Source organism: Colius striatus, chromosome 1 (genome assembly GCF_028858725.1).
Source record: "Colius striatus isolate bColStr4 chromosome 1, bColStr4.1.hap1, whole genome shotgun sequence".
Lineage (NCBI taxonomy): Eukaryota > Metazoa > Chordata > Aves > Coliiformes > Coliidae > Colius > Colius striatus.
In genome coordinates, this window is record NC_084759.1 from 152,000,443 (window position 1) to 152,020,760 (window position 20,318).

Here is a 20,318-nt window from a genome sequence, read left to right on the forward strand (position 1 = left end):
CACCCTAGGCTGGGGTATGGGGAAGCACAAGTGCAGAGGGGTGTATTTCTGGATGCTGAGGGGCTGGAAATTGTGTGTGGGGGGAATAAGCCTGCTCCTTCTCACCCTGCCTCTGCTTCCTAGGAATCATAGGGACATTGTAAGGGCAAGCCTAAAACTGCTCTTGCTCTGCAGTGCCAGGGCTGTGGAAGGAGCCCACAGGGAGATGAAAGATGACAAAAATTGTTCTGCTTGGAAAACACCTCTAAGGTCTTAAAGTCCAACTATTAACCCAGCACTGCCACATCCACCACTAAACCATGTCCCTCAGCACATCTACACATGTTTTGAGTATCTCCAGGGATGGTGGGTGGCTCAACCACTTCACTTTTGGTTAACAGATTTTCCTAATTTTTAATTTAAACCTCCCCTGGTGCAACTTGAGGCTATCTCCTCTTATCCTAGGACTTGTTAATTGGGAGAAGAGACTGACCCCTACCTCGCTACAACCTCCTTTCAGGTAGTTGTAGAGAGCTATTTCACCATGGGATGCAGGAGGGTCTCTGCTCCAGCACATCTCTTTTCCCTTACCAACCTTAGGGGCTGCATGATCATTTCCCTCTTATTCAACTCCTTCCACCACCTCACAGAAAAAAAAAAAAAACCATACTCTTCTGCCTTCCTAAAGTGATCACAGAGGTGCCCAACTGGCTCAGCCCCAGAAGTGGGTCTGACTTAGAGCTGGAAAAAGTTTCAAGCAACTTCTTCCAGGAGCCACTACTGCAGCCCCTCTCCGATTACCAAAAAATAGTTCCACACAAACCCAACACATAAGACCTCCCCTTCTCCAGGCTAAACACCCCCAGCTGCTCCTCATCAGATTTGTTATCTAGACTCTTCACTACCTTTGTTGCCCATCTCTGGACATGCTTCAGCAGCTCTGTGTCTTTGTTGTAGTGAGCGGCCCAAAACTGAACACAGTACTTGAGATGTGGCCTCGCTAGTGTCCAGTACAGGGGGAAAATCACTTCCCTGCTGGCCACACTATTTTTGGCACAAGCCAGGATGCCACTGGCCTTGGGTACGCTGCTCGCTCATGTTCAGCCAGCTGTTGACCTACACAGCTGAGTGTCCTGGTTTCAGCTGGGATCAAATTAACTGTCTTCCTAAGAGCTGGTGTAGGGCTGTGTTTGGGATTTAGGATGAGAATAACGTTGATAGCACTGGGATGATTTGGTTACTGCTGAGCAGCACTTGCACAAAATCAAGACCTTTTCTGCCTCTCACCCCACCCACGAGTGGGCTGAGGGTGCACAAGAAGCTGTGAGGGGATACAGCTGGGATGGCTGACCCCAACTGACCAGAGGGATATCCCAGACCATGTGGCGTCGTGCTCAGCATATAAAGCTGGGGGAAGAAGAAGGAGGAAACAGGGGATATTTGGAGTGATGGTGTTTGTTTTCCCAAGTCACCACTACGTGTGATGGAGCCCTGCCTTCCTGGAGGTGTCTGAGCACTTGCCTGCCCATGGGAAGCAGGGAATACATTCCTTGCTTTGCTTTGCTTGCACACATGGCTTGTGCTTTACTGTCTTTATCGGACCGTCTTCATTTCAACCCATGACTTTTCTCACTTTTACTCTTCTGATTCTCTCGCCCACCCCATGGGAGAGGAATGAGCCAGCAGCTGCTGGCTTGGCTGCTGTCTGGGGTGAAACCACCACACTGAGAGAAGGAGCAGTGAAGTACAGGCAGCCTGCCTGGCACTGCTGGGAAGATCTCATGGTGCCCAGAGGGGAATAAAACAGAGAACAAACATTTTAACAACAAGGTCCACCCAAAACTTTCTTGATGGAACATCAAGTGCAAATAGGAGAAACACTAGTCATGCTTTATAAAAGACAGGGGCTAACCTTTCAGGCTGCCTGGTGCAGGAGAAGGAAAATGTGAGGCCAGTGGAGCTGAACCCAGCGTTAGTCTCTGTGTCCCAGGTACTCCAGGCAACTCATCCTTTGGAGGGGGAGAGGAAGGGTCCCTTGTAGTGATCTCCATGAAATTACAAATGATCCAGTAACGAAAAACCTACTCAAGCTACACAACTGCCCTAACTCAAATGCAGAAAAAATACAGAGAAGTGTGATTGGAAGTAGTACCGCGTCGAGATTCTGCACACAAATAGTTCTTTAGGTCTACGTGACGACAGAGCCGGCACCCGGCTGCCGCTGTGGGCGAGCAGGTCCCCTTCCAAGAGGGACCAGACATTTTGAGTCACTCTGATGTTCCTGCACTCTCTTCTGTGACCCCTGGAGGCCGCTGCAGCTACCGGTCTGCGAGATAAAACACAAACACCATCTTCGGGCATCTCCGAGCTCTGCAAGAGCAACGTTTGAGCCTCAGCACCGCTGGATTTTGGCCCCTGGCTTCTCCTTCATAGCACGTTGGTCCTCTTTGTAACAACAAGATCCGAGCAGGTCTTTGGCAAACTCATGATGAGTGGAAGGCATGGGGATGGCAAAGGTGCAATGGAAAGGGCAGGGTCCTGCTGTGGATCTCTTGTTACAGCATTGTCACAATAGCACCTGTGGGTTTCAGCATGGAGCGAGAAAGGTTAAAGCTCATCCTTGGCATTCACAAGATGCTGCAGTGGAGGAACCGGTACCATGGGATCTCTCAGCAGCTGCTCTTGAGGCCCTTCGTGGCTGCTGGGGTGCCTGTCTCCCAAAAAGTCTGTGAGAGTGTAATCTTCCATGAGGCCAGCTTCTGTGGCACGGCGCCGGAGCCCCTGTGTCCCCAGCAGCCCCTGCATCCTCACATAGCCCTGCTGGCAGAAGGGAGGCAGCTTCTGACGGGTGAAGGCAAAGAGGAAACAGGACTCTGCGGGGAAAAGGGTCAGAAATTAAGACTCAGAAGAGAGACCCTGTGGAGAAAAATCCCCAGAAACTCTTGGGGTTTCATTCAAAACAAAAGGAACAGAGGATAAGGGAAGATGACTACAGGTTCCCACCCAGCACTCTGCCCTAGGTGACAGCAGAGTAGTCAACTAAATTCTGCAGAGTCCAGGAGACAGACGCAGACTGGAGATCCCACCCTGCACTCTGAGAGGGAAAGGAGCTGGATTTGAGCTTGCAGCCTTCTAGCATCCTCTCCATACCACAGGATTGCTTCCCTCTCTGTAGCACATGGGGTTCCTGAGGGAGCTTCCTGAACCAGTCTTCAGAGCAGGAAGGGAGGAAGCAGAGGCTTTCCCTCCAGCTCTCATGTCCCAGCACTCCCATTTCCCACAGGAAAACAATCCCATTGCTAGTACATGAGAAGAGATCTGGTGCCCGATGGCACAAAGGATCATTTAGATAACAGAGGAGGAATGAAAGCTGCAGCTAGGAAAGGGACTGAACCCAACCTCACACACCTTTCCCTAAAACTGTGTGTGCCTGGGGCAGCCTCTTTCTGCTGGTGAGCAAGAGCAAAAGCTATTTGGGAGCACACCAAGAGCGCCATCACTTTTCACCCTCTGGGGGACGCATCAAAGAGGTGTGACTGAGGGTGAGACCACCAGCTCCCCACAGGGAGATCCTGACTGTTTGCAAAAGAGATGGCTCCTGATGGCTTCTCCCTCACATCCCTCCTTCTCCTTTTCACCTGGACTCTCTGCTCCATTTACCTGCAAAGAAGCGTCGCAGGTCAGTGCTGAGGCAGTTCTCCAGGAAGCGCCGCAGCGGCAGGACGTGGGCGTTGGGGGCCGTCCAGTCTGTCAGGAAATCCTCCACAATGTGGTGGACGGCAGCTGGCCGGGGGAGGGCCCAGTCAGGGGGGCGAAGCTTCATCTCACGCTCTGCCAACAGAACGTTAAGGGAATGTCTCGCCATCAAAATGGCATTAAAAAGAGGCTGGGGAGCGGAAAGCGGCTCTGGCAGCTGTTTCAGCATTGGTCCTGACCTTCTAATCCCTACTTTACTTTCATTTGCAATCCCCTCTGCTAGCTCTGTCCTCAACAGCCCTGCCACTGCATAGCTGCCCCTTGTCCCTGCCTGCACTACTTCCTGTCATTTCATTCCTCTTCTCCCAGGCAGGGACTGCCACACAGGCTGAGCTGATGCTGTCACCCACCACGCTTCTTTCTGTGCAAGGCAGGCCGGACCCTGACCCGAGGTTTCTGGAGATGAAGATTCAGCACACTCATTTCCCAAGGAAATCTATTCTGAATGTGTTAGTTTGCTGGATATAACACTCATCTGCAAATCCTTGCCTTTGGCTGCCTCTATCGCTGTGTGACCTCCCAGACCTGGGCTGGCCACAGAGAGCAGCTGTCTTTTGGTGGTAACACTCAACAGCCCCAGCCTTATTTGCAGAATCCATGCAAGGTGCCAGCCAAAGGGAAGGAACGTTCCTCTTTTTAGGAATGGGGAAATTTCCAGCATGCTTGGAACCTCCCTTCCCCTACCCAGCATCAGTTTGAGCAATGGAAACCTCTTGCCAACTCCCAGCATTTTCTTTTCAGCTCGCACAGCTGTGGCAGGTGCCCCAGAGGATGGACATGAAGGAAGTGAAGAAGAAGGGTATGCGGAGCCTTCAGGTCCTCCTGCCTCTTGGGCTCTAAAGTATCTTCATCCCTCTCCATTGTGCTCATTATCAGGTAATTAGCAGGGAGAGGTGGGGAAAGCTTACCTGTTGGGAGGTGTTTGTAGTAATAAATAACAGGGTGCAGAAAGTTGGACTGCCAGGCATGCTGTGCCTCTCCCACGGCTCGGTTGTAGTAGAAGACATCCTTGTCAGCCCCAGAAAAGTTCCTGCCGTACTCCATCATGATGACAAACAGCCCATTGGGAGCCTTTCTCCCTGTCTGTGTTTCTAGCTCTGCCAGGATTCCAACCGGGTACTCTTCCAGGTATTCAAATGCTGTGGCGTTTCTGTGAATTGCAACCACAACCATCAGGTTTTCCACCAGAGAAAAGCCAGCTGGGATCCAACACCTCCTCAGCTGGTCAAGGCTAAGGCCAAAGAACTATCAGATAGTAATTATTTTTTGTCATTAGAGATGTGAGCTGGACTTGCTGAAGAGTTTATGAAGGCTGTAGCTATTATGGAGTCTTGTAGACTCCATTACTTTCCTGGATGATGAGATTCACCTCTACACTAACACTGCTCAAGGAAAGCTTTTCCCTGGGGACAGTAAAAGGGTTATGCACCTCAAAGGCCTGGACCATTTGGGCCATTTAAAAGAGAGAAGTAATTGTCAGGATTGGGCAGGCTGGCACCAGTTTCAGCGTGGTACAGGTTTAGAGGTGGCTGCGTCCGTGACAGTCATGTCCTTGGGCAGCAACGGAGCAATTTGTGAGGTGGCACCAGGGGAAGCAACGGTAAAGAAAGAGGGATGAAACAAAAGGAGCGTGGTGCTGGGAATAATTACTCACTCACTCTCTCAGCAGTATGATGTCAGCCAGGACACTGAACATCTGGTAGAGGCCCGAGGCCTCGTTCACCCGCTTGATGATGGAATTGGTCAGCTGTGTAATAGGGTAGACTGTGGATGGCCAGGGGACACCATGGTGACGGTTTTCCAGTAGGCGGTGGACTGCACGAGCTAAGACATTCACAGAAACAAAGACAGCTTATCTAAAAACCCAAGCTTATGCATTTAAGAAATCTGACTGCTCTGCTGCAGCATGTGCTGGTACTGGCAAGGACACAATAAATAGGCTTTACAGCTCATCTCTGCCCAGGATCTCCCACCCCGAGCCACTGGTAACTGTAATGGGGATGCCCTCTGAATGCTGATGTGATGCTGAGGAGTTGGTGATGGGGTTGGGGGTCCTTGGGGACATTTCATTCCTTCTGAGCAGCCCTTTAATGAGAAGCATGGGCACACATGGATCAAGATGGAAATTCTCTCCACTGCCCAGAGATGCTGGGTTTTAACTCCACAGCACGGACCTCTCACCCACAGCCTGTCACCAGGCAGAGCATCTGGCAGGAAGAAATCTGTTGTGTTACATAAATAAGAGACAACGGTCAAGAAGGGCACCAGACAAAACAAAGACAGACAACTAAAACTTCAGCTATGACCCCAAGTCACTTCTCCTCCACTTCAGATAATGCAGCTGCAGCTTGGCTATGTTTTGTCGTTCTTTACTACCAACACAAGGCTAAGGATGCACCAGTAGCAAGCTATGAATTATTCCTTCAAATGGAGGAACAATTCCCACCTCTGCCCTTTCTGTACACCCCAGCACTCACTTGTGTACCGAAATCCATGGATAAAGCCCCCAGCAGATTTCCTGAAGTCAACAGAATGGCTAGCAGTGCCGAGAACAAAGAGCCCCGGAGTGCTTCTGGACTCATAGTTGGGTTTGATCTGAGGATACTTCTTTATATTCCCTTTTCCTGGCATCATTTTAAGGGATCTGGCATGCAAAAGAGAAAAGCAGGCTTTCTGACAAGGCACACATGACATTACAGCTGTTGCAGGACACCCCTTCACGCCCCTGCTGCACTCAGTGGGATTTACTACTACAGTGAGGATCTTCCAGAAGATAAGGGTGCTCATCTGGACAAGATCGAATTCCAGCCTGAGACACTTACAGTGGATTTTTAAAGACAGTGAAGTCAGCAGTAAAATTTTCAAGGAGGCAAACCAAGCTGGAGTGAACGTTGTATCCTCAGGGAAAAAAAAGCAGACAAAACCTTTCTGTAGAGATCTATAACCTGTACTATCCTCATTCCAAAAACACTTCAAAACACAGAACATTGCTACCTTCTCCATGTGAATTGGCAGGTCAGGATGTTAAGTTCTAAAAGCTTTCCTGTGTCACCCAGGTCCCAACAATGCCATTTGCTCAGCCCTAGAGCCCAGGACACGGCCGGAGCTGCAGTGTAAACAAAGGACTGTGCAGCACAAGGTAACTCAGAGCACGTAGAGGTCCAGGCAATGCTGCCAGGAGAGGATCTGCCCTTCCCTTTCCTCCATACTCAAGCCCTTCACTCTAAATACCTACTTCCCTGGAGATCCTGGCTGTCCCTCACCTGTTGTAGATGGAGAAGTCAAACTTCCAGCCCAGGCAGCGGATGACACGGTCGTAAGGTGCACGGGTGGCAAAGTTGTCCAGCTCGTCCTGCGGGAGGGTGACGGAGTCAATGCCTGCGCTGGTGTTTCTGTCCTCCAGGTAGAACCGCAGCGTGATGTGCAGCTTCCCCTTCTTGTCCTTGATGATAGCCAGGTCTTCCAGATCGCCCTCCAGGAGCCCGTCCAGAGATTTCAGCTGGTAGGTATCCAGCAGGCCGTTGTTAATTGCTCTGGGACAAAACCACGAGAATGTGAGAAGGGCTACAAGAAAGGGGGGAGAGGTGGGATCTATGATTCCGTCTCTTGCTGTCCTTGCAGGATGTAGTCAGCCTCTCAGCTCTCCTCTGTGATAGCAAGCAAGAGAGAAGCTTGGGAGACGGCATTTTTTAAAAACTCAGTTCCCAAGGGGACATTTTCCTATTTCACACAGACCCCAAAGACCTCTCATCAGGCTCCTGTGTTCAGCAGCCACAATCCGGCCTGCTTTAGACTAAAGACTTAAAGACTGAGAGCCCCACGCTTCCTCTGCGGCCTCCAGGACCGCAGCATGCCTTGCTCGTTGCACAGGCAAGACGTGATTCTCCTTGTTTGTACTCCTCCATCTGTGTTAGGAAGAGGAGTGGTTTCGTACCTCAGATCTCCGACGTAGTGAGTGGCCCATGAGAGGCGCACGCGGGACCGGCTCACCATGTGGATGAAATTCGTGACGCCCAGAATGTTCTCTGCTGTCTCGAAGGCCGAGTTCCCTCTGCCCAAGATCAACACTGTTTGGCCAGCAAAATCCTCCGGGTTGATGGACACAGTCTCGTAACCCTCAACATACTCCGAGCCAGGAAAATTTACCACGTTGGGGACCCAGGTCCCAGTGGCGACCAAGAGCAAGCTGCAAAAAGAGGGATGGCACTAAGGGAAGGCAGGAAATACAGAAATGGGGCCATTGCTCTGTCTTATCCCTCCTTCCTACTCCTGCTGTGGAAGAGGGCTGTGATGTGCCCCCTGCAGCCACACAAGATCAGTTGCACAGGTCACAGTTTCAAAATAAACTTCTCCCCAGCTTCACCTGGCACAGGCTGCCCAGGGAGGGTGTGGAGCCTCATGCTCTGGAGGTTTCCAAACCCACCTGGATGTGTTCCTGTGTGATCTGATCGAGGGGAAACTGCTTTATCAGGGGACTGGATGATCTCTAGAGGTCCCTTCCAACCCCTACCATTCTACAGTTCTAATACCTGCTCCTCTCTTCCCTATCCTCAGGCCAACATTGTTATATGTAGCAAAAGTCAGTGTGAGTGCTGTACATTTATGTCTCCCTCCGTTGTTCATGAATGTGCAAGTACTGCTCATATGTACTCACTGACAATATATAAAATACTGAAGTTTACAAGTTGATTATATGATGCATAAAAATTGCTTTGATCTAAAATTGCCTTAGCAAAACAGAAAGTAGTTTTTAAGAGGGATAGAAAACGGTTTTGGTATTTTTAACTCCTAGTAATAAAAACATGTTGGCAACATCAGTAATTGTTAACACAAAAATTAATTACAGTAATCTTTTTATACGTCTCCCTAAGAACTTTTACTTCAATCTTAGGGAAATCTTTAATGACTTCGACAAGACCAGCAGGCAGCTGAGGCTGGTGGCACTGCCTGCTGTCCCAGCCTTGCTCAGGGAGCTCCCAAGAGCAACTCGCTTCTGGTGAGTGGGTGTCTGGGATTGCCTTCTGCCCCTCCAAGCTTGCCAGCCAGCACACCTCCGAGTGACAGCCAGCACGACCTGCTGTTGTAGAGCTGAGGTTCTCAGGGAGAAGTGAGAAATACACTCCGTATGTTCACACGAGTGACTTCTGGGTTTTTAGGAAAGTAGTTCACACATGCAGGAGTATGACAAGGGGAAGGAGAATTCAGAGGTCAGCAGCTTTGAAGGTTATTTCTCACAGTTGTCTCCCTCTACTGCCACAGCCCCACTTTTCTCTGGTACTCCCCTGCCAGCTCTGTGCTAGCTCAGGGCTTTAGTTGACTGGAGCATGCTTCTAAGCACCTGTAGGATAACGTAAGTGAGGTGTCATCACACCAACCCACTGAGTTTGTAATAAAGGCAGCAGTGGCTACAACAAGTACGATGGAGTTTTTTTCGCAAAGAGCAATTACCTAGCGATAAAAGAAAAGCAATTTCTAGCTTGTCTGTCAAGGATGGAACCTGCAGTGACTGGAAACTGCAGCCAATTTGTGTTTCCACTGCCAGCTCCTCAGCTGTCCGAGGAATAACATGGCTTGCAAAAGGCAATGTCTTACCAGGAGCAGTTAGCTACTCCAGCCACCCACCCCGCCAGTCATTACAAAGTGTTTTTCACCTGTGATGGCGGTTAAGGCTCTAAGAGACTGTGGAATCTCCCCCCTTGGAGATACTCATGCCTCAAAAGGCCAAAACTCTGAGCAACCCATTATTGCTGGCCGTGCTTTGCACAGGGGTCTTGGCCGAAATTACAAGTCTCTTCCAATCCAATTTATTCTGCAATCTGGGGACTGTGAAGATGCCTGTGGAGAGCAGTGCAGCTAGCCCCAGGTTCACTCCTTACCTGCACTTGTAGTTCTGCCTGTCCTGGTCAGTCAGGAGGAAGTAGTGTCCGTTCCAGGCCTGCTCATCCCTCTCCAGAGTCACGTGGATGATGGCCGTGTTGTACTGAACCCGCAGCTTCAGCAGGGAAGCAAAGTCCTCCAGGTAACGCACCATTGTGTCGGCATTGGGGAAGAAGTCGTGGGAGTAGCGTCGGAAGAGCAGCCGGCGGTCGTGGCTGAGCAGCGAGTTCCAGTCGTGGCGGAGGTTGAACTCGCTGTTGGACTTGCCCGTGTAGCGCTTGTTGATGCTGATGAGCTTGCGGTGGCGAGGGTACAGTGCGAAGAAGCTGCCGGGAGCGTGGCTCCGCTCGAAGACAACGTAGTCGCGGCCAGCTTGCTGGAGGAAATAGGCCGCCTGCAGGCCTGAGGGGCCAGCCCCGATGACACAGTAGTCGTGGTAGAGGAAAGGGGTGCCGCTCGCTGCACACAGGCTGCTGGCGTACAGGAGCAGCTCCAGGAGCATCCCGCAGAGCACCGGGGCCATGGCAGGGCCGGCAGGGACAGCTGCCCCTGCAGAGGGGATGACAAAGAGGTGTCACCCGGTGGAAGCGGCTCCGGGGAGCGGTGACCTCCCCACGAAAGACCCTCAGGCTGCCTAGGGCCAGGCCCAGCCACCATGACAACCCCACATGCTGGGATGGGGGTGTTGGGGCGGGGCCATTAGCGAAAGGGCTCGCAGGTCTAACGGCCAGTGGGCACACAAGGCTCCCTGCCCCAGCCAATAGCAGACAGCACGGGGCCAGCAGGTGTGAAGCCAGATGATCACAAGCCCCGCACCGTGCCCCCGTGCCTCAAAGCCAATGGGAAAGGGAGGTGCAAACCCATCAGCCCATGGGAGATGGGGTGCCCCGCGCTGCCCTCACTGCCCCGCCAATAGGGAGCAGTCGTGTGTCCGACCGTCTCCCTCCCCCGCTTCCCGCATCACGCGTGCGGGGCCGCCGCGAGACGGACGGACCCGCTCCCGCCACCGGCCGCACCTGCACCATCGAGCTCACGCCGGTGGCCTCCTCCCGCGCCGCGCCGCGCCGCGCCCGGAGAGGAGGGGAGGGGAGGGAAGTACCGGGCGGCGCGGCCGCGCGCGCTCCCGCCGAGGGCTGAGCGGGAGCGGGTTGAGGGGCGCGCGCTCCCCGCGCAGATGCTCGCAGCCCGTGCCGGGTCACGTGACGCCGCCGCCGCTTCCCGCCGCCGGCACCACGGCGCCGCCGCGCGCGCGTACCACGTGTCCCTGGCGCGCGGGGAGGAGCGCTTAAAGGCACCGTGGCGGGAAAAGGCGCGGCTCCGGCAGCGGCCCCCCGCCCCCTCATCCCGGCTGCTCCCCACCCCCAGGCACGCGAACACCAAGTCACTGAACAGAAGTATCTTTATTCGTTCCACCTCCCACCCCCATCATTTATTTCCAGAGATGCGGGGAGAACGTGCTGCCACCATGATCTGTCCCCGCCTCGTCCATCCAGAGGTGGGGAGAGGGAGGAGAGTCCAGGCACTGTAGCTTCCCGAGGTGACGGGGGTGGTGTTCAGCTTTCTTCCTCTGAAAGAGAAATGGTAATGAAACCACTACAGCTGTGGAAAGAAACACACCCAAAACTACCTAAAAGAAAACCCCTTTCCATCAAGGACATGCCATAAAGAAGAAAGAAGCCTCCTCCCCCCCCCCCCCCCCCCCCGCCCTACAGACCAGTCCCTCAGCCACAACTGCACACACATCATCTGGAATGACACAATTTACACTCATGAGCAAGTTATGCAGTGACCTAAAATTTCCATGAGGAAACCCAGAGCAGCCAGGCTAAATGCACAGCCTAAAAATAAGGAGCTGGAAGATATTTTTTGTATGGAAGGGCAAGAGCTCCAAGTCGGCGGTTACCCAGTGTCAACAGAGTGGATGCAGATCATGCGTCAGGGACTGCAGATGGTTTTAGGTGGCAAAGTGAAGACGGCAGTTGTCCACCACTCCTCCTGAACTCCCAGACTGACCAACCAGCAACTGCTCAACTTCAACAGTAACTTGGTAAAAGCCTTCTCTGAGTTACTTAAACCAAGTTAGGTCACCCTGCCTTTTAGTGTCACCTTAGTCACCCTCCTTTCTAAAACTGCAGTGAAAAACAACCCCAGGATAAACAGAAATCAGCGCACAGCCACCCTCCCAGATCCCAGGGCTGCTGAATGAAGGACTCTTTGGCCAGCTTCATTCTCCCAGTCCGCACTTCGGACTTGGGTTGTCTCCTCCACCTCTGCCAAATTCATACCTCGTTCAGTATTCATTAAGAGGGACAATATCTGCACTTCCAACTCTCAGAGCTCTTCTTCTTTCCCAATGAACGCTCACGATGTCACCCAAACCTTTTTCACCACCAAGTGCCATCCTCTGGGACACACGTTCGGCAGCCTCGTTCCTCTCTGTCATTGCCCTAGTCAGACCTCACCCATCAGATCTGGTCCTTACCAAAAGTAATTTCTTTTCATCCAGACTGGTAAATCACTTAAAAGCATGAATCAAGTATGTTACGAACCTTCCTCTTCCTCTTCTTCCTCCTCATCCTCCTCATCTTCATCAGAACTGAAGGTACCATCAGGCAAGCTGTAGATGCGGATCACCTGCTTGTTGGGGTCCTTGAGGATGAGGTACTTGCCCTCATCCAGCTTCATGCAGATGTCGATGACGCACCGCAGGATGCCCCAAGCATTCTCTATGCTCAGGTTAATCTGGCTGGCAAACTCATTGGGCTTGAACTGCTGTGTGCCCAGGATCACGTGGCGGGCAGAGTCCTTCACGTGGTAACGGGATACGTACCTGCGGGGGCAAGGAGAAACCAGAGGACGATCAGGAGATTAAACCCATCAGCAGAAGAGTTACACCAAGATAAGCAGTGTGATCATCTTCAGTTTTGTTTTCTGGGCTGAAAAATCTCAATGTTCTAATGCTAAGAGGATCTCTTGGCTACAAGCTGTCGATCAGTAACGTACCTGGAATCCTTCCATCACCCCAGAGTGGTACAAAAGATACAGAAGGATTAGTCCCACGGATAAGCTATAGCACGATTAGCTGGGAGTTTGGAATTAAACAGATGCAAATACATCGGTCCAATACCTAAGGATGGATCCTACGATTGCTGAACCACCAGAATTGCACTAGCAAATACCTCTTGTTCATTATCCACAGCACAGACTCAATTGATTTTAAGCTAACAGTTTAAGAAGAGCTGTGATGACACCTCCCCCCCATCCAAGTTCTCAGCAATGGGACCCTCAGGATCTCAGACTCCCGAAAGGTAGCACCATTATGGCACTTCTTTCCCTCATTGTCCCTTTTGGCCGCTCAAAACGTGAGGAGATTTTGTGGTTACTCATTCTACAAGTGGTTCTCTTTGACGTATACTAACTTAAGTCGTGGAAGAAGCACCTGAAAGGTGCTGTGTGTGCAAAGCCCATCTTACCCGAGTTTAAGATACTCTGACCCGGCCAGCAACGCGCAACATGTCCAGCGGGCTAATTTGTAGCTGTTGTTTTTCAGCTCTGTGGCAATCACGGCTCCTCTCTGAGAGTCAAGCTTCTGGCGCCAGTCTACTCCATTGCAATACTGAGAGGAGAATGAATCAAAACGAGGGTCAACCTAATGAGCCAGCAGCAGCCATCTCTTCAGCCACCTCGACATCATGTAGGGAGGCTTCTTCTATCTTAATGATACCATAGAAGGGAACATGAACCTACAGGGAAAGCTTTGCACCAGAAACGGAGAAACACCAATGGCATTTAATCATGACCCTGGTTAGGAAGGGAAGTTTGTGAGGGAAGAGTTCAGGAGAGACGTGGGGGAAAACACCTGGGAACAAGAGGTTTCAAACCAGCTACCTCACATCTAGGGGAGAATCTCATCAGCACTGTTTATCCACCAAAGGTGGACTCCTCTGGTGGAAAGTAACCACCCGGGAGACACTGACAGATGTTTGTCTCATCTTGCCTGCTGTACCTGGCATGTCAGGCAGCAGTGAAGCAGTTAGAGCTAGCTTTGGGACCTCGTTCTTCCTCACCCTGGAATCCCACTCGTTCAGTGTTTTGATGTTGATGAATGACACTTCTCCATTAGCTCCTGTCATCACTCCATCATGTTCACAGCGGACGATGAGATCTATATCATCCCCGAGCTTCCACCTTCGGTATCTGCCAATAAAGAATCCAGATGGTTACTTCACAGAAGAACCTTCTGACTCTTGTTCTCTTCCAGATCCCTGAAAAATCCTTCTCCCTCCCTCTCTGTTCACTGTGAGGATGTCCAAGAATCTCTCTCATAGTCAAGCCTCTATTGATAATAGCCTTTAACTTGTTTTGCACCCCTGTATCATGCTGACATCCAGTCCCCTTGCCAAACCTGGGCATCATAGAAAGGCCAACATACCTGTAGGCAACGGAGGCAACTTCATTTTTATCCATGTCATCCTCCACAAAGGGGTTTGGGTTGGGAAACTTGTATTTCTCCTTTCCCTGCAGAAGAAAACGGAAGGGAGTGTTAGAAGAAAAAAAAGAAAACCCAAGGGAGCTCCCCTCTAGTGGATAAATATTTTCTTACAGTAGCAGCAGCTGATTTCCCTTACACTGAAAAAGGCTAAAATATTAAGACAGCTGATGAGAAGCCTCATCCTCACATTAGTCACTTTGCTGTCAGCAGTACTTGTACTGGCATTTCAGCTTCACTAAGTGTACTTGGAACCCTGCCTGACTCACCAAGGAGAGTAAGATTTCTTCTTTAGAGAACAAAAGTGAAAATCTTTCCACAAGAAAGCCACACTGCTCACTAAATGGAAAGAACATCAGTGTAACACACCACTGTCAATTAAAACGATTTCTTATTGTATTAAAGCAGCTTTGTGAAGTCTCTTCTTGAGCATCTCTGAAACACACCCCCTACCCCCCAGCACTGCTTGACCTTACCATCCTCAGACACTGCTGGGAGAAGTTATGATTGATGTAGGTAGCTTCCATGGCAAGGTTGCGTGGAGAATTGAAGGAGTTGCCTTCCTCTTGTGGTGGCTCATTGGCTGTTTCACTGACAGTCAGAAGATCTGGGAAGAAAACCAGGCACAAGTGGATGGGGGAGTAACTATGCCAGCTTCAGCGAGTCTCTAGCTCCACACTGGAGCAGATCAGTACCATTCTAAGTTACCCCTACAGCTAACAATCAGGTTGGTCCAGGGGTCACAGTCTGGACACTGAGACACAGAATAAACCCAAAAAAGCATAAAGAAAATTAGATCCTTTAGCTACTGTCACATAAACTTCTTCAGGATTTGTCCTCACCAAAATCTGAGTTGTCCCTCTTGTCAAAGAAAAGCTTGGATCCAACCCTCTGGACAATGATGTCCCAGGAATAGACGGAGCGAGTACAGCTCATCAGTGTGGCCAGGATGGCATCTGTGGCAAACACATTCCCTTGGGTTTTGGCCAGCTATGGATACAGAAGAGAAGAAAACCGAGCTTCAACAACAAGAACAGACATCTCTTCCCCAGCCAGGAAGAGAAGTGTCAGCAAACCAGATCACTAATTTCTTCTCTCATGCTGAGGAAGCTAGACTGGAAGGTACACCACAAGTTGCTAGACAAAGAGTGAGGTACTGCCCAGCAATCCAGGACCATGCTCACCCAAACGAGGAAAAAGTAAGAAACCTGTTTTCAAAATGTTAATGCTGTTGGGAAAAGGCATGGCTCCTTACTGCCCATTGGCTTGCAGGGAGAAATCTCCAAGCCTTCCTCATGTCCAGAAGCAGAAACCTCAAGAACCAAGTCTCTGACGCAGTAGTTTCTTTCCCAGCACAGCTCAAGTACCCATCTGTGTGTCTCTCCAGAACCACAGCTTTTCCTTGCCCAGTATTTCCAGTTGTGCATTAATCTAGCTCTGCCTCGGGAATAAGAAGACTAACGATACCAACTAATGCTTCTTTTCCTTTGAAAGCTTAGAGATCTGGAATTTTTCCGTCTTTCTTTTAACTGTGGTCTGAATGGTGACAGGTGGTCTCTAAAAAGAGCATCTACCTAAATACTGGAGTTTATGAACCAGCAACCATACCTTTCGGATAACTGGGTCATCAGTAGTTGTAACGGTATGGAAGATGCGCTTGATGCTCCTCAGGAGCTTCTCATTCCGTGTTGTAATGCGGTCGAAGGCTTTGTCATAGTATTCTAGGGCTCCACAGCACTCTCTGCAGAAGTAGAGAGGACCACCTTGACACCCCCGCTACGGATAACGCCATCCACAAACCACACAGGACTGAGGAGCTTGACGGATGTTCCATCACCTCCTCCCTGCTCTGGGTACCTCAGCAAGAACACTGGGCTCAGGTCAGGAGACCAACTCCTGCCTTTCTGCGTTTCAAAAATTCAGGAAGCAAGTGCATGGCTACTTTGGAAACTCACATGTCCTGTGGCTCTGACACCTCGAGGTAGCGCATCTTCATCAGCCGAGGGAAATCCATCTCCTCTTTCACCTCCCAGTCGCTGCGAACTTCCACAGAGGAGTCACGAGGCTTCTGCTGTGCAGTCAGATGTAGGACAGACAGAGAAACAGAGACGCGGTACATCAGGACTTGTCCAAGAGGATCTGCTCCATGAGCAACCAAACCTGCTCAGCAGGCAGAAAGCTTGTTAGTTTACCTGTGATTTTTGGTCCCATTTCTGCCTCACTCCAAACTGCTTCTGAAACTTCTTTTGTAGACGCAAACGATCTCTAAACCAGCAAATATGAGAAAAGCCATGAAGAGAAGTTCTCAACTCCTACGTGCCACAACCATTCCAATGCTTCCAAATTACCATCAGAGGAGCAATGCTCATAGGCACTGAGCCACGGAAACATTTGCTGAGCTGTCTGTTCGTCAAGATGCCTGAGACATCAAAAGCTCTGTTCTTTACTCTGAGCAGCTCTTGTAATGTTTTCACCTCTTAAGATTGCAATGCGGTTTTCAGAAAGGGTATACTCTGCTTCAGAACACCACGTTTACTTTCTAAACACCATTCAAAAATTCTCCCAAAGTCTTAAGGTGGCTGTTTAACACCCATGCATGGAACTACCACTGACACCAGCAGAACATCTTGAAACACCCTGAAATTCTTCTTTGCTGACTGTTGACTCTAGTGGGATCTGTTACAGAAACTTAATCCACTTATGAACAGCATGCTCATGCACTCCAACCCAAGCAGAGTACATGCTCGTGTCTGCAGCCTCACCTCTCCTTCTGCTTGGCACTCTTGGGCAGCGTCTGCATGCTGAACTGCAGCATGTTCCGGCGGTCCTTATCCCTCCGAAGATTCCTCTGCAGAAACAAAGGAAAGAAAAGCCGAAATGAAACAGAAGAACATCTCCAGCTGCCGCCGAAGCTCTGCTCTGAGTGTGTTTGTGAGAACGCATTACCTGTGCAAATCGCATGCGATTCCTCTGGTACGCGGTTTTCTGCGTCCGCGCCGTATCCACCAGCTGGAAGCTGGTCTCATCCTCCTCATGGAAATAGGCATATTGACTCCCGCCACCAAACTGTGACGAGTACTTATCTGGAAAGAGAACAAAGCACCTTGACACCAAGCTTCTAGGAAATTAAAAAAGACCTCTGACACTATGCCCCTTTCTCCCTGAAAATTCCCTCCGACTGCCTTCACCTACTGTCTGATACAGAAATTGGGCTTCCTGCTTTACTCCAGTATGTTTTCTACCCCCTCCAAGCCTCCCAGAGAAGACCCAGTGCAAAAATCAGGAGTAAGCCCTAAGGGCAGGGAGAGTCCCAAGGGTGAGGCACACTTCCTCATTTCAGAAGCCTTGAAGTCTCAGTGAGGTGCACAAATAACCACTTGAGCCCGTGTGAGGCATGAAAGCAGGAATGGAGCTTGAAGAAGTCTCTGTAGGAAACAAACCAGAGAAGTAGCCACTGGACAACACGTACTTGTGTATCTTTTATCCTGATACGTGGCTCCAGTCCAATCAGCCACCTAAAGATAAGTATAAACAGTCAAAATAAGTGACTATTAACATGACAATCCCTACCACCTCTAACTTTATATATGCAGCAGAAGCAAATAATGCTGTACGCTCCAGAATGAATCCTTTCAACTCCCACCTCTGCCGGACAGCTCTGATAATTGTCCACAACCGTGTTATGTTTTACGATGCACTTGTTTTACGATGGGTGTCAAAAGAGCAGCCCCAGTGCTAAGAAGCAAAAACTGGTGGCAGTGTGCAGAGGTGGGATGCCAGATGGCACACAGGGCTCGTTTAGCAGCAGCACATGATGTGGCACGATGAAGGTACCTTGCCCAAGCGATCTCCTTTACTGAAGGGCTGGTAAGGCATGTCCTTGAACTGCTCCGGCACAGCACATGGGCCCCAGCCGGAGGGGTTGTCCTGGATCACGGGCGTCACAAACTTCGCCATTTTTTAAACTTCTAGAGGAAAAAAAAAAATGCAAAGAAATGCCCGAAACTCCCAGAAGCCGCAGGACGAGCCTCGCCGCACGCCGCGGGAGGCACACCAGGGACTGCGGCCTTGCCCGGGGCACACGGTGTCACGGTGCAGGGGAGGGCGGGGAGGCCCTGTCCGCCAGCCGGACCCGCATGGAGCGGCGAGGCCGTGGTGGGTCGGGGAATCTCGGTCGCCGCTGCCACCGTGTGTGAGTGGGGGGAGGGATAAGAACGCGGCTCCCACCGGAACCGGCGGCAGCACTGGGGCGGGGCCAGGGGTCGCGCAGCCCGCGGGCGGTTGCCAGTAGGATCAGAGGCCGGCCGGCCGGCAGGACCAGAAGCCGACCAGAGGCCGGCCCGAGGGCGGCCCCCTCACCTGGGCGGCCCCGTCACGGCCCCGATGGCGGCGGATGCGGCGGCAGCTGCGGCGGAGGCAGCGGCGGGCGAGGAAAGAGGCCGCGCACAGCCCCGGCCCGCCCTTTGCGCGTCAGCGCCGCGCGACACCCGCGCCGCCAAGCGCCGCTGTCGTAAAATGTAAAAGGCAACACCCCAAACCGCAACAGCGCGACGGGGTTGAGTGTGGCTGCCGTAAAGCGTCACGAGGCCGCGGCACAGCGGAGCCAGGGTCCGTGCCACCGGGGCGGGCGGGGAGTCACGAAGGCCGTGGATTCAACTTTTACCTTAGAATCATAGAATGGTAGGGGTTGGAAGGGACCTTTAGAGATCATCTAGTCGACCCCCCCTGCAGAAGCAGGTTCACCTAGATCAGGTCACACAGGAACATGTCCAGGCGGGTCTTGAAGACCTCCAAGGAAGGAGCCTCCACAACCCCTCTGGGCAGCCTGTGCCAGGGCTCTGTTAGCCTCACAGTGAAATAGGTTTTTTTTATGTTTAAGTGGAACTTTTTGTGTTACAGCATCATCCCGTTGTCCCTTGTCCTGTTGCTAGATACCGCAGAAAAAAGATGCCCCAAACTCCTGGTACCCACCATTTAGATACTTGTAAATAAGAGCCCCCTTCAGTCTCCTCCAGACTAAACAGCCCCAGTTCCTGCAGCCTTTCCTTGTATGAAAGATGGTCATTTACTGACATTCCACCCTCTATTACTGTGTTGATAGCATAAAAGCCAGCCAAGGAAAACTCCGAGACTCAGTTTTGGAGCTTTAGAAGGCAGTCCTTGTTTTTTGTGGTGCAGGATGCACGTGGGACAGTTCCTCCTGTTGTACATCCCACGTGGCATCAGGCCATGTTTCTCTTACCCGTTGACATACACATGCATCTGTTTTCTCAGAATGTGTGTGTCTAATCCTTACTTCCTCAGAAATTATTTACACAGGGTCCGTCTCCCTTGGGCATGTGCCCTTAATCACAGAGAGGGTCTGTTGGAAACGTTTCCAGTGGTCATGATGATAAACTTCCTAGAAATGTGGAACTTCTCTTAGCAGAAGTATTTAAGCCTGCAGTAGGGAAATGTCTGTTGGAAATGGTTTTGATGTAATCAACCTGCTTGGTAGTGGTGGGATGTGGTAGATTGTCTAACAAACTTCCTTCTTGCTTATCCTCTGCCCTCACAGAGACACCTCCGGTATTCATTGACCACGTGAGGGACTGCTCAATCTCAAGAATGTATTTTTTTCCTTTGGAAGAACTTGAATTCAAATTATCTGGCCTAAAATCACGTGTTGGAGAAATACTGATCCTCAGCTTAGTCAACTGGAGGCTTCAGTTACTGGCATGCAATTGCATGTCTGGTTGTGCCAGGTTGTTCTGCAGTCATGGGGTGGAGTTCTTGTGAAGTCTGATAGGTAAATACCCGTTTCCACAGATGAAAATGAAGACAGAAGTTGAGAGATTTGTGACTTTGATAGAGAACAGACTTGCAGGATGCCAGACAAGAAGTATATCCCTAAGTCCATGTGTGAGCAGAGGAAGCATGATTTAATGCCTCTCCTCTTAATTTTCACACACACAACAGCCTCTTGAAATAAAAATATATTCCAAACTACACAATAGTTCTGTAGAAAAGCAGATACTTTTCAGGTTGTAATTGTATGATCATTGAGCTGACTCTGTGTTGTAGAGGTTTTTACAAAACACTTGACTTTGAGAGGTAAAGGTGTGTAAAGGTTTTGTAATGTCCCCGATGGCCTTCCTTGACATGCTGGAGGGGAGACCTAGGGCTGGAAGTTAGGACTGAACCCTACAGCTTCTTGAGGAGGCCATGAACCAGTGTT

The 20,318-nt window shown here is 50.8% G+C and overlaps 2 protein-coding genes across 4 annotated transcripts; both read right to left on the reverse strand.

The window, feature by feature from the left end:
* Nucleotides 1-1,805: 1,805 nt before the first annotated feature.
* Nucleotides 1,806-10,799, reverse strand: FOXRED2 (FAD dependent oxidoreductase domain containing 2). Its single transcript, XM_061988928.1, has 9 exons — nucleotides 10,629-10,799; nucleotides 9,612-10,161; nucleotides 7,670-7,921; nucleotides 6,999-7,268; nucleotides 6,213-6,379; nucleotides 5,394-5,559; nucleotides 4,644-4,885; nucleotides 3,640-3,810; nucleotides 1,806-2,852 (listed from the first exon to the last, which is right to left on the reverse strand). The coding sequence occupies exons 2-9, from the start codon at nucleotides 10,133-10,135 to the stop codon at nucleotides 2,587-2,589; spliced, it is 2,058 nt and encodes a 685-aa protein (XP_061844912.1). The 5' UTR covers nucleotides 10,136-10,161; nucleotides 10,629-10,799; the 3' UTR covers nucleotides 1,806-2,586.
* A 194-nt stretch (nucleotides 10,800-10,993) lies between these two features.
* On the reverse strand, nucleotides 10,994-18,576 carry EIF3D (eukaryotic translation initiation factor 3 subunit D). 3 transcript variants are annotated; one of them, XM_062012003.1, is made up of 15 exons: nucleotides 18,461-18,575; nucleotides 17,936-18,069; nucleotides 17,571-17,616; nucleotides 17,048-17,184; nucleotides 16,864-16,949; nucleotides 16,294-16,366; nucleotides 16,057-16,169; nucleotides 15,710-15,842; nucleotides 14,944-15,091; nucleotides 14,578-14,708; nucleotides 14,045-14,130; nucleotides 13,680-13,809; nucleotides 13,086-13,228; nucleotides 12,162-12,442; nucleotides 10,994-11,179 (listed from the first exon to the last, which is right to left on the reverse strand). In XM_062012003.1, the coding sequence occupies exons 2-15, from the start codon at nucleotides 18,056-18,058 to the stop codon at nucleotides 11,166-11,168; spliced, it is 1,644 nt and encodes a 547-aa protein (XP_061867987.1). In that variant the 5' UTR covers nucleotides 18,059-18,069; nucleotides 18,461-18,575; the 3' UTR covers nucleotides 10,994-11,165. The 3 variants fall into 3 exon arrangements, with proteins under 3 accessions (XP_061867987.1, XP_061867982.1, XP_061867988.1); XM_062011998.1 differs by having other exon boundaries at nucleotides 16,057-16,172; XM_062012004.1 differs by lacking the exon at nucleotides 10,994-11,179 and adding an exon at nucleotides 11,385-12,059 and having other exon boundaries at nucleotides 16,057-16,172; nucleotides 18,461-18,576.
* Nucleotides 18,577-20,318: the final 1,742 nt, after the last annotated feature.